The sequence below is a fragment of the Coturnix japonica genome, chromosome 4, assembly GCF_001577835.2.
Source record: "Coturnix japonica isolate 7356 chromosome 4, Coturnix japonica 2.1, whole genome shotgun sequence".
NCBI lineage: Eukaryota > Metazoa > Chordata > Aves > Galliformes > Phasianidae > Coturnix > Coturnix japonica.
Window position 1 is genome coordinate 44,509,105 of NC_029519.1, and position 12,289 is coordinate 44,521,393.

Below are 12,289 nucleotides of genomic sequence, written 5' to 3' on the forward strand. Positions count from 1 at the left end.
CTCAGCGGATCTGGTTTTGGGTGCAGTCTCCTTTACAACTGTTGATGTTTCAAGGGGCTGTTTACCTTCAGTTTAGCCTTGGTACTTAAAATAGGCACAGTAGATTGTATTTTCATAGTTTACTTATATATTCCTTTTTACCTAGCCCTCATAGCAGAGACACTTCCATGCTCTGTATTTATGTACAACTTAGCTCAGCTGGGATCCTCAGTTAGGGCACCTGTGTACTGCTGTTTGTTTGATAGTGAGTGTGCACTGCAATTTAAAATTCCTGAGCATCTCGCTGAAACAGAGCAAACTGAAATCACTGCTCTCTCATTTCAACAGAACAGCATCCTTCTGCAAACTGTCAGCACAGATAAGAGGTAGTGTTTGGAGCTGCTAATCCCAGCATTTCTTAAATTAGCTGGTAAAGTGGCTTAGAAAGGAAGACATCAAACTAACACAGCTTATAAGTCACTATTACAGAAATCCTTAAGAAACAGTTAATTTTGAAGACACAGAAATGCCAGTGATGAAAAGCAGAGTGACAAAGTAAAAGCAGGCTGCTTCTTAATAAGCAAGAGAAGGGCAAAATTATCCTCCAGTACTAAACATTTTCCATGTTCATACAAGTCTCCTCTATTTCCTGGTCTCCTTTTCACCCAGTATCTGCAGAAGGAACTAAACCAGGGAGCTCTCAGGGTATAACTGTTTAATGTCATGCATTTGAACAACCATAAAAAGAGTCACAAAGAACCAAGGTGCCACCAGAGACAAACTTCTTCTCCCAGGCAGGAAAGAACAATTTTGTAACCCAGATTCCTGAGGAAGACCCTAGAAGGCATCTGCTCTGAAACAAACACAGATCATCACAGTCAGTAACTTGACCTGGGTTTTGGTACTTTACCTCTCTAGGAATTTCTGAAATGCTCACATCCTGTAGAATTTGGGACGTCTGCCTCCTAAGACAATTTCCAAGGCAGATTGATATGTTCCAAAATGTATCTTGGGTTTTTTTTAAAGCTTTTGTTGGAACCAAACAAAGCAGAATTATATGGGTAAATATAAATGGGCAAGGAGGCAGTTTCTCAGATTTAGGTTGGATGTTAGGGGGAAGTTCTTCACTAGGAGAGTGGTTAGGCCCTGGAACAGGCTGCCCAGGGAGGTTGTGGATGCCCCGTCCTTGGAGGTGTTCAAGGCCAGGTTGGATGGGGCCCTGGGCAACCTGATCTAGTAATTGTGGAAGTTTGGTGGCCCTGCCAGGCAGGGGGGTTGGTGCTTCATGATCCTTGAGGTCCCTTCCAACCCAGGTAATTCTGTGATTCTGTGATTCTTAAGGACATAACCAATTTTAGTTTGTTCATGAAATCCTTTCTGATATGTCATTAATTTAGAAGCATGTGCTCTGTGAACACTGAAGCTTCATTGCACTTCATTGTTTACTGAGTCGGTGTGGCAGCAGTTGCTGAAACATTTTAAGAAGCTACATGTGACTCTGCAGAATTACCAGCCAGCTGAGTGGGATATGAACAGGAGCCTCAAACTACCCACCGCTTCATATTTCAGAACCAGTGCAGGAGGGTGAATACTTATTACAATTCTATAGACAACTATACAGCCATAACTGTTATTACTGAGCCCTAGCCCATATATGCTTACTCAAATAACCTTTCTGGATTTTATATTGTAAGCTGTGCCCTCTAGTGTGGTGACAAGGAATCTCAGCTGTAGCTTCAGAATGTGTGAGAAATGCCCTGCTGAAATCAGACCGGTGGCACGTCTATCCCACTATTCTGGCTCTGATAGTGGCAGTGTGGGATGCTATTTAGGGAGTGCTTATGAGCCTGGCTACATTCCACTGTCTGATCTCCTGAAATATAGTTGCTGTTTTAAGGACAGTGGAGAGTACTGCTCTGTGCAGTGGTTCTTCCAATTTTATAGAAGAACAAAATGGAAACATGAACAAGAAGAGAAGCAATAAAAATTAAGGAGCCCTGTTACACAGTTTGGCTGTATTACTGGGGCATCCGGAATGGAAACTCACAACTCAACATTAAAGTTTGACAGGCGAGCTTTCTGGAGCTTTTCAGGGAGCTTTTCCTGACCTTAATAGCAACAAGAGTAAAAACCTCGTGCTAGTTTCATGAAGCTGTGTTCAGAAGGAAAAGAAGAACAGGTTATAGGTGAGCTTAGAGGCAATTAGCAGATTTCTGACAATGATTAGGAGTTCTCAGTGTTTGCATATTGCTGGGTCTTACCCTACAGCTTCCCGTTGTCACAGAATTGAAAAGCAAGCCGTCTTTGTCAAGTGAATAGAAAGAGAAATGCCTCTTCTTATCATGGCACAAGAAAAGGAATAACATCATCTCTTAAATATCTTAGTAAGAGCTCACAGAGTTTAGTCTACAGTAGTTTTCAGTAGAAGTCAGATCAAAGTCTCAAGCCAAGACTCAAGACACCCTGGGAGTCAGCCTTTTTGCTGCCACAGGGATCTTCTTGGCAGTGGTTTAAATCTTTTTGCACTGGGTCCTTACCCAACAAAAAAGAAAAAAAGAGAAGGTTTAAGAGAAGGTTTAAGTATACTTTGGACATGCATCACGCTTCTGGACGAAACCATAAACCTGACTGTATTTCTGGCCCACCTCTTCCTCCTATCAATTGAGAATGTGGGCTTTGCACTCGACTGTTCTCTGTGCAGCATTTCACATATCCAGCAGGTGGCATGGGAGGAGAGTGTGTGTGACAGTGAAAGCTCTCTCCTGCAGTAGAGAGGCGGGTTCTCTCAGTTAGTTAGGGCCTTTATGGTGTTTTACATAGCTTCTGTCCCGAAGACATACAGGTAGTAAAGTATTTCCAGTTTATTTGAATCTCCCTTCTTCTTAATTAGAGTTTCTTAATCAAGTCCTCTGTTACTGCTTATCCATATTGCATAACTCATTTTGCTGCATCTTTGCACGCTGGTCACAGATGTGTAATTATTCCTGTAACTCTTCCTGCTTATTCTTAAAGAATAGTGAAGAATAGTGACCAAACTTGGGCAAAGACATCATCCTCCGAGGTCATCTTACCCAGGCTGAGAAGAACGGAGGGGTTACCCTCATGTTCATCTTTGCTCTCATTATGGGATGCTTCCTTTTCTTTTTTTAACTTCTCATGACTGGATGTTGCAGACATTCACAGTCTTCTACAAATCCCTGTATTCTCTAATGAACTTTAGCCTAGCCAGTTGTTCCTCGTTCAGTATTTGCACAGCTGAGAAGTTCTTTCTGGGAGAAGTAATTTAGCGCTGTTTTTTTTGTACTCTTTATTTTTCCCCCAGGTTTTGTCTGACATGTCAGGATCACTGTAAATCCAAATGAAGCCCTTCAGCCTCCTTGAAGTGTTTTCTAGTTGGGTGCCACTGCAACTTGCATAGACTCTTTGCAAATACACCTGTTTTCCATGAATTTGCAAGGAAACAGCTCATGACCATGTTCTACCATTTTTTCCCATAGTAGAATGCATTTCATCCTCACTTAGCTGATTCAAGACAATTAGCAGATATAATTGCTATGCAGCCTATCCCACCCCTGTTGCATCCTGAGATGTTTCTCACTAGTGTTAATTATCTTACCTGTCTGACTGTGGTTGAACTTTCCAGCAGCATGAGGCAGAGAAAGTTTTGACTAATGTTAATTTCCTTCTGAACTGAAAAAAAAAATATAATAATAATCTCCTGTGGTGTTTTCTTCATCAGCAATGTTAATAAGTGACTCCTTGGTATCTAATATCACTTGCTAGTTGCATCTTGCTGTGCTTACTTTTCTTAGCTTTCCCCACATATTTATGCTGTTCTTCTTTATTTCCTTTAGTAATCTGTCTTAGCATTTCTTCTTGGATTTATGGGAGAGCTTAACATTTGTCCAGGCCAGACTCTTCATGTATTTCCTATGCTCCCTCTAAATGTGTGTGCTGCGCCAGTAATATCACGGAAGGATAGTTTTCCTGAAATCACTTTTCCTTTCAGACTTTTTCCCATGTGCTAATATTTGCCAGTTTCCTCAGTTTGTTAGTCACTCACTTTGAAAGTCAGGCTTTCTATTTTGGTGTTCTCCATTCTCCTTTTTCCCTGCTAGTGCAATAGCATTTCATATACCATTTCATTTTTGGTTCTTGATGCTTTTTACCTCCCCTTCTAGAGATTTTACCTACCTTTTAGAGACTTGGAGGAGGAGGGAGAAGATATGAGACACTCTAAAACAGAGAAGACAAGACACTGAAGCAGTGAAAATCTCTTGGAGCCCAGTAAGAGGGGATCAAAGTTGAAGATTTATAAATCTTGCTCTATTTAGTCTTGCTCTGTACACAGTATTTTAATCTCTATGCTTGCTAGAGACATACTGAAAAATGCCAACAAAATACCTTTGTTCTTCAGTGGAATTTCTACATGCTGCAGAATGTCAGGCTCAGTATACAGCATGGCAATAGGTGAAGCTATAATAAGACATAATTTTGTTCTGTTACATTATTTTTCCAGCGATGAGCCATCCAAGCCCCTACAGCATGAAATATAGTTTAATGTATTGGGCTGAATTCAATGAAATGTTAAGCATGTCAAGGACATCCCAAGATTCACTGAAGCTGTGGTACCCAGTAGCTCATATAAATTAAATAATAATTAAAATGTTCTAGCAAATTCATGCTGATAGACCTGGGTGGCCATCTAAATTCCTGTAGACATCGTGCTCTGACTTCTGTCTCAACTCTTTACCCTGTCGAGCCTACAGAAAAATGCAACATAAAAGACATCCAAATATTTATTTTCAAACAACTTTTAACAGAAATTTATCAAAGTTCAAAGTCTGAAGGGCACTGAGAGAATAAACACAGGTTTCAGTTTTGTGATAAAAAAAGAATATATGCATCTGTATTTTAGGTTGTAGTATAATCTTGTATTCTTTTTCAGACAGGAAAAGTTGATTCTGAGAAAATACCAAAAATGTGGGGTTTATTGCTCCTGAGAAAGAGCAGCTCCTGTGAGGAGACTCAGCAGGACACTGGTGTAGAGTGTGGTATCATTTTACACTCTCTAACAGCCCATTACCTGTGTTGGCAAGCATTACAAGCAAACATCTTTTTCATCTGAGAGCATCCTAGGTGCATTCTCTTAGCCTAGATGTGATGTTAATTACTGTAAAGTGAAGCTGTGTATCATAACTGAAGGATGTTTTAGAGCCTTGTCACCGGTGTCCTCACCTGGCTCATAAAAATGTGTTATTTACAACACCTTAGGTATTCCCTTGGATTCTTAAGGTGCCAGGCAAAATTAAATCTGCCTTTCTGAAGAAAGACTTTGTTGAGCTTTGTCTGCAATTGATCTAAATGAAGTATCACATGAGCCAAGGACTTGCAGAGGAGATGAACAGAAACAAGTTGTAGAAGTCCTAAGTGAGCTTTATTTTGGCAAGTATTTTTCTCACCTCAGGTTGCCTATCTATTCTTTCACACTTCTTCATACATCACCGAGAGCAAGAATATCATTCTTAGGAAGTTAGGATACTCTTAATCTTCTGGAGATGATTTATGCCAAATCTCTATACATTTCTGAATATGATTGCTTGTGCTCCCTGTGAGAAGATAATTCCCTGTAAGCTGCAAGCACTTAGATCATGTTATAAATCATGTATTGAATTCTAAATGAAGCTGCCAGTTCCCTGACTCTGCCTTTCTTTCTGGGTAGCCTCTGATCGCCTTTCGGGAATCCTTTACAACTAATTTGCAAAAGGTTTCTCCCAAATATTCTATAAACTCTGGTGGTAAAGTGCTTATCTGCTCCACCCAAACACGCCATATTACAGATCTGGTACTACATGGTTGCATCGAGCTATCTTTGTTACTGTTACTTATTTCTCTTACCTGAAATAAGAAGCTGGGAATATAAATAAGGCAGCCATATGAATCTTTCACATGCCTTGAAATACTGCTGACATCAAATCTGCACATCCTATTCTGAAACTGTTCTTGCAGTTTCCTCTTTCTTGAGTGTAATGATTGCAAGAGGATGTCAGTGGTCACTTAGTCATGTGCTGCTTTGGACTGATGGCAGGAGAAAGCATAGAATCCTTTCCCACCCAATTACATTAGAAGAAAATGTGAGATGTGACCAGCAATTGGTGTTTAACATGCTGTGCAGTGACTCCATCCTGAGACTGAGGTCATGTTGCCATGAGCAGCTGTGACCAGTTGTACTCACATAGACAATCTGGAGACCTGCCCACCCAAACAGCTGACAAACTTTGTTTATTGTAGTACTGTAAAGTCCTGCTGACTGTGTGTGCTCATCCCGCCATGGTGCCAAAGCTTTCAGCAAGACTAAGGCAAGGTGGAGCTGAGCTACTGACCTGCAGCCTATCTCTGCTTCTCCTCTTATCCATTGCTGTCCACTTAAGAACTCTGTCATCTGGCACGTTTTCAGGGAAGCAAGTGTCTTTCATGCCTTTGGCTCTTGTTGCCCTGCCCCAAGACAGGAGCTGGAGGGCTGTCACACAAACAACCTCATTGTATAAGCTGGTAGACACAAGCTATTTTTATCAAGGCTGACAGATAAAACATTTGTTTGCTAATGGCTGCCATGGACTAGCTGGGAGTAGGGGTAGGAGCTATGACACATTCTGGCCTGTTTCTGGGCCTGCCAGGTTTGCATTTATACACACTGGGAACACTGGAAATTGGGAAGAGACCCCCAGTGAGAGCCATTTTTTGCCTTTCCTCATTTACGGCAGTAAGATCTGCCCACTTAAGGACTGGGACAGCACAATTTGTGCATGCTAAAACTGAGGAGAGCTCAGCCGTACTGCTCTCACAGCCATCTCCTGCTAAAAGATACTTACATTTCAGAATTTTATTAGAGTCAGATGATTGCCTGAATAAACATTAATGTAACTCAGGTCTGCAAAATAATCTAACTGCAGCCTTCAGTACCAGTGTGTGTTTTAGAAACAAGAGATCAACTTTTGACATAAGACAGACGGATTCAAAGCAAACATTCATTGCAGGTCATTGTAGTTTCACACAAATGCACAGCCGTAGTAAACTCCAGATAGCAGAGATGGTAAAAATCCTTTGCTTGCTATGCAAGACTTTGGTCAAGAAGATAGAACATGGAGATAGAATGTGTCCAGCTTTTGATGCAACTACTTGATTTTTTAGCTGCAGAATTGGTTTGTGAATGCTTTTCAAGCCACTAAGAACTTGAGTGTAGGCTAACAAAATTATACAGATTCCTAGAGCATTGCAGTGGGATTTTAAAAATCACTGAGTCACTTGTTCCCATAGAAATATATAGAAAGTTTATCTTTGACTTCAAAAGAAGAATAAAGCAGAACCATGAGCATGAATATAGCTACAACTTATTTCAAATCTGCTTCCCCAGTCTGCCCTATTGTATCCCAGTGTAAGCACCCTTCAGCTTTGTGAGGTCAAAGTGGCGTTCCTGTGGATCATGACTCACAGGTCAGGAAGACATGTGCCACTGGCTTGCTGATTTTAAGTGTGCACTCTGTAGGTTACAGTTCACTTAGAATTGAGTGTGGACTACTTGAACTGTACTCAGTCAGGTTGAATCCAAAATGAAGCATATACTCATAAGAAGTCTTTCTATCCCTTCCCTTCACACCAGCAAATACTGAAGAAAATAGATGCACCTCACAGCATTACACAAGAAACTGGCTTGTGATTTGTCTGTGATTTGCTCTGCGCTTTGGCATTCTCTGTGTACAAAGAGAGTGAAATCAAAGCATTTGTGTTAAGGGCCAGGGTTTTCATCTGCTCCAGAGGGATTTGAGCCCTGAATTTTGACTGAGGGTTGTAGACTTTAATGTGAACTTTTTAGGCAGAACATATTTCATACTATAGGGAAAAAAAAGTATGTGATCACTTTTTTTTTTTTTCTTTCTTTTTTTTTTTTTTCCTTTTAAATCAGAGATTCTTTATTATTCTTGGCAAACTCAGGGTTATTCAAGGAGGTTTCCACAGCTGGAGGGTAAAGCTTCTTCTCTCCAGTGTCTTGTAGGTGTGCTTTAGTAACTGAACCATGTGGCTAATCTCAGCATGACAGCAAGGCATCCCAGAAAGTTGACAGTTTCTTACGCCTGCTTCTGTAATAAGATCAGAGATACATTTGGACTCTGTTGGCTTCCTGTTTGTAACTGAAAATGAGGGAGGAGACTTTTTAAAGCAAGAGGGAACAGTCCTTGGCTGTTACTGTGTTTCAGGTACTGGACAGATGTTTACTGCAAGGAAGAATGGTAGCAACTATATCGTCTTTACCTTTGGAAAGATGTGGTCTTTCAAGTGAGAGCGCATTAACTGAGGGCAGTGGCTTTGATGATGATTAGTGTCCTTTGTGAACTCCTTCCTGGCTTCCACCTCTGGTTGGAGCTTGCACGTGGGCTTAGCAGATGTTTTCCGCACCTTTTGGTGGGACAGGTGGGATCTGCTCTGTAGAATGACGGGGGAAAGCCCCTTTCTGACTTGGATGATGATGTTATCAGATGGAGGAGGGAAGCCGCTTCTGAAATCATCCAGGCCACTTTTTAAGAACCTCCAGCGCTGGCTGTTGAGTGAATCAGAGAACCTATGTTTGTTGCTGTTTGCTGGCAAGAATCTTGATGACAGCTTTTCCATGTACCTGAAAGCAAAAACCTCTAGTTAGTGCCGGAAATACTGGTTTTGTAAGGAGGTACAATAAGACTTAGCTTGCTCCTGTCAAGAAAGTGCGCATAGATGGCAAACCACCTCTAGTCTATGCTGTGGTAGTTCGGGTCTGCTGTTTGCCCTGTGCAAAAGTGGGGTACACCAGCTGAATACCAACTGTGCAGGGACACTCAGGTGGTGGGTGCTCAGGCATGAGAGGAGCAGCGCTAGGTGCTGTCATTCAGAAGCCAGGGGAGATGCTAAGTTAAACATCAGAGGATGAGGAAAGTAATTTGCTTGTTTTCTATTTTCCCAGTAAAGTTTCACAGTAAAAAAACCTCTTGTCCAAACTTCACTAATTCCAGTTGGCACAGCTGGAGCTTCTGGAGGGAGCAGTGAACATGCCAGAAGGAGACACAAGCTAATGAAGGACCACTGGCTCCTCACCAGATGTCCCTGGCTCCTACTCACCATGGAACAGTGCTCATCCTAGCAGCTCCACACCACTCAGCTCTGGCTGCTGGGCATAGAATGTTAGAGCATGGAGGTTCTTTGTTGCTAGGCAATTGTATCCAGTGGCACCTCTTGGTCACTTAACTCATCCCCAGACTTGTCCTAACTTCTTTGCCCTGTCCTTGGGATACATGTCCCACATGCCCCTTTTCCTAGTCCCCATGCTTGCCAGGTCTGCCAGGAGTCCTGCCAGGTGACACAGCACCTTCACAGCTGTTGCAGATGAGGAAGCTGAACTGAGTTATGGCTTTCTGTGTTGGCAGAGCAGACTCTCTTTGCTCTGCAGCTATGAGCAGCATAGCATATTTAATCTGTGCTCTCAGTTCAGTTCTTCCCTGGATGCTACTGCACTTGTGCTTGTCCCTTGGCATAAGAAGGTCTTTCTAAGCAGCTTGAGTCAGCAGTACTCATCAGTAACAGAGACAACAGAAATCTGTGGGCTTGAGGAAGTTCTGTCAGTCTCCCTGGGCTCTAGCTATAGTGGCTCCTCCCATTACCTGAGAAACCCTCTGGGGACAACACAGATGGAGTGTAGGACTTGATTCATGAGAGTGTAAGATCAAGCACCTGGAAAGCTTTGATGGTAGCGTACATGACAGTTGCAATCTGCATTGGAGAAACATGCAGTCTAGCAGCTATAACTTGATTTAAGGTAGTAAAGCATTGACAGCAGGAGATTTACAGATGAGATTGGCTTGGCCCTGAAAGCCAGGTCCTCAGAAAACTTTTTACTCTGCTTAGGTTATCCCAACAGTATAAAAAGGCAGTCTTTTAAACTCCCAGTGCATGTCCTGCAGCTTCCTCTCCTTCATTTCCTAACAAGATCTGTTTCACAGCCAAGTCATACTATCATACGCAGCCACTAGCAGCATTCTCCAGCCCCACAAGCTGTTCCCTCCATACTCCATCCTCTAGCATGTTTTCTTGTCTGTGTTCAGCTTGACAGTGTGCCAGTTCAGCAGTGAGTGCTCTAGCATTACTCTGTGGCAGGAGTTAAAACCAGATGTGCAACTGAGCAAAGAGGACATGGTGTAGGCAGGTGGTTCTCATAGGGAGAAGAGGATGAGAGTTCATTACATTGATGGTCTGGAAGGGAGTGGAGTTGAGTAGAGAGATAAAACTGGACGTAGAGAATGGTAAAGAAAACATGATGTGGAACAGTGCTCTGTCCTCCCACACAGACAGCCCAGTTTGCCATCTCCCACTCACTTGGCATTACATGCAAAAGCAGCAAACCAAGCCAGAAGCAGCTAATGAATGGGTCTGAGAGTTGCACTTGCTAATTTTGGTATAATTCAGATTATGAGGAATATGGCTGTGTGTGTTTACTTTTAAAATCACTACATGACCTATATCCCAAATATGTGCAAATGAAAGTAAGCATTAGTCTGGCTTACAGTTCATGAGATCTGTGTCATTTTAGCTGGACTGTCAAAAGTTAGAGTCAACAAGGATCACATTTCAGAAGAAAAAATGTTTTTGCTGCTCTTCTCATAACAGCTAATGTAAATTTCCTCAGAGGAAAAGCGCTATAGTTAAATCTCTTATCTTTTAAAAATACATTGTCCCATGTCTAGCAGTCAGTGCTGAAAACATCCCCCAGCCTGGCCTTTCTGATAGATTCACTTCTTGTGTACCCACATCCAGCTAAACCAAGAGCAAAGTTACTGTCCACAAAAGGCAACTTTGTTCACAGACCTTTCCAAGGTCACTGTTAAACATAATAATTGCAGAGTAGTTCTGCCCTACACTGAACTGCTTTTCTGCCAGCAGTTAATTTTTAGTGTGTGGGAGTCACGAATTAAAGCTTCAGTACAGTGAAATCTGATTGCTCAGAAGGCTTTCAGAAATGTTTCAATTCTGAGCTGAAATCAGTATCTTATAATTGCATTATTGTTTTACTAATTATGTGTAGTACTAAAAACATACATAATACGTGTAAATTCATTGATGACAAGTATGCATATTAACTGTGCATGAAAAGCAGAAGAGCAAAGACTCTGACAGCATTTTCTCTGTATGATACTGATGCACTTAGATGTTGTTCCTCATAGACTGGGAGTGTACTGCATATAAACCTTCTGCAAATCTTCCTGGCCCATGCTGTGAGGCATCCAGCCAGCAGATGCTCTTTGTAGTGAGCTGCCAGGAAACTTGAAATGCTAAGGACCTGTAAGTTACCTGTAATATGTTTTATGTTGTTAATGAGCTGGGATGAGTTAAAGAGCTAGGGGTTGAATTCCTGACAGTATGCAAAACAGGAGATATTCCACCATCACAGAAGCACTGTTTTTGAAAAGCAGATCTCAGTCCCTGTAATATTTACTTCAGAATTTCTTCTGTTGAATATCCCAGAGGAAAATAGAGGTAGGATACAGAAACACAGCAGTGGAGATGGAAGTAAATGAAAGAGCACCACAGATACACATGCCAAAAACATCATCCAGAAGAAGACAACTGGAAAAGTCTACCAAAGATTTAGATTGGACAGAATCTAATAGAATATTTATTTAGTTGAACACTTTTCTAGTTACATGTACATTTGCACTGTTGGGATGAAACAACACTCGGTTCTGGAAAGCCTGTTTTAACTCTGCCTCCAGCTCACAGCTCCTAAAAGAAGTAATGAAAGATTTGGATCCAGTTAAACCTGATGTGAACGAGCTTGTCAACAGCGATGGGTGATTACAGCACCTAATTCTGAAATAAGAACAAGCGTGATTCCTATCTTGGGTGGAAAAAGAACAGAAATCCATGAAGTGACATGGATGGAGACCAAATCAAGTTACGCTACTCCTCCTACCTGCTGTTTCTACCCTCTGTTGTGGCTAACATAAAACATTCACTAAAGTGAATTAAACTAAAGTTTAACAGTTGTTAAAGGACAAGAGTTGGAGTAAGGATTCTGGGATCTATTTTCATTTGGCTGATACCAAATATACCAGCCTATATGGTTCTTTACTTCCTCCTTTGATAAGTTCTTTCCTTCCTTTTATAGACCCCTAAGAGCCAAGTAACTGCTGTAGCACAGAGCTGAAGAAACCACAATGATTGCCTAAGTAGTGACTTTTTGATCTTAAAGTTTCTCTCAGTGCACTGGGCAGGAATCTTTCATGAACAA

At 41.6% G+C, this 12,289-nt stretch overlaps 1 protein-coding gene across 2 annotated transcripts; it reads right to left on the bottom strand.

Annotated features, from left to right (window-relative positions):
* Positions 1-7,942: 7,942 nt before the first annotated feature.
* On the bottom strand, positions 7,943-9,226 carry LOC107313357 (protein FAM47E-like). Of its 2 annotated transcripts, none has more exons than XM_015861509.2 (3): positions 9,127-9,226; positions 8,290-8,650; positions 7,943-8,168 (listed from the first exon to the last, which is right to left on the bottom strand). In XM_015861509.2, the coding sequence occupies exons 1-3, from the start codon at positions 9,141-9,143 to the stop codon at positions 8,106-8,108; spliced, it is 441 nt and encodes a 146-aa protein (XP_015716995.1). In that variant the 5' UTR covers positions 9,144-9,226; the 3' UTR covers positions 7,943-8,105. The 2 variants fall into 2 exon arrangements, with proteins under 2 accessions (XP_015716995.1, XP_015716996.1); XM_015861510.2 differs by having other exon boundaries at positions 7,946-8,117; positions 9,127-9,225.
* Positions 9,227-12,289: the final 3,063 nt, after the last annotated feature.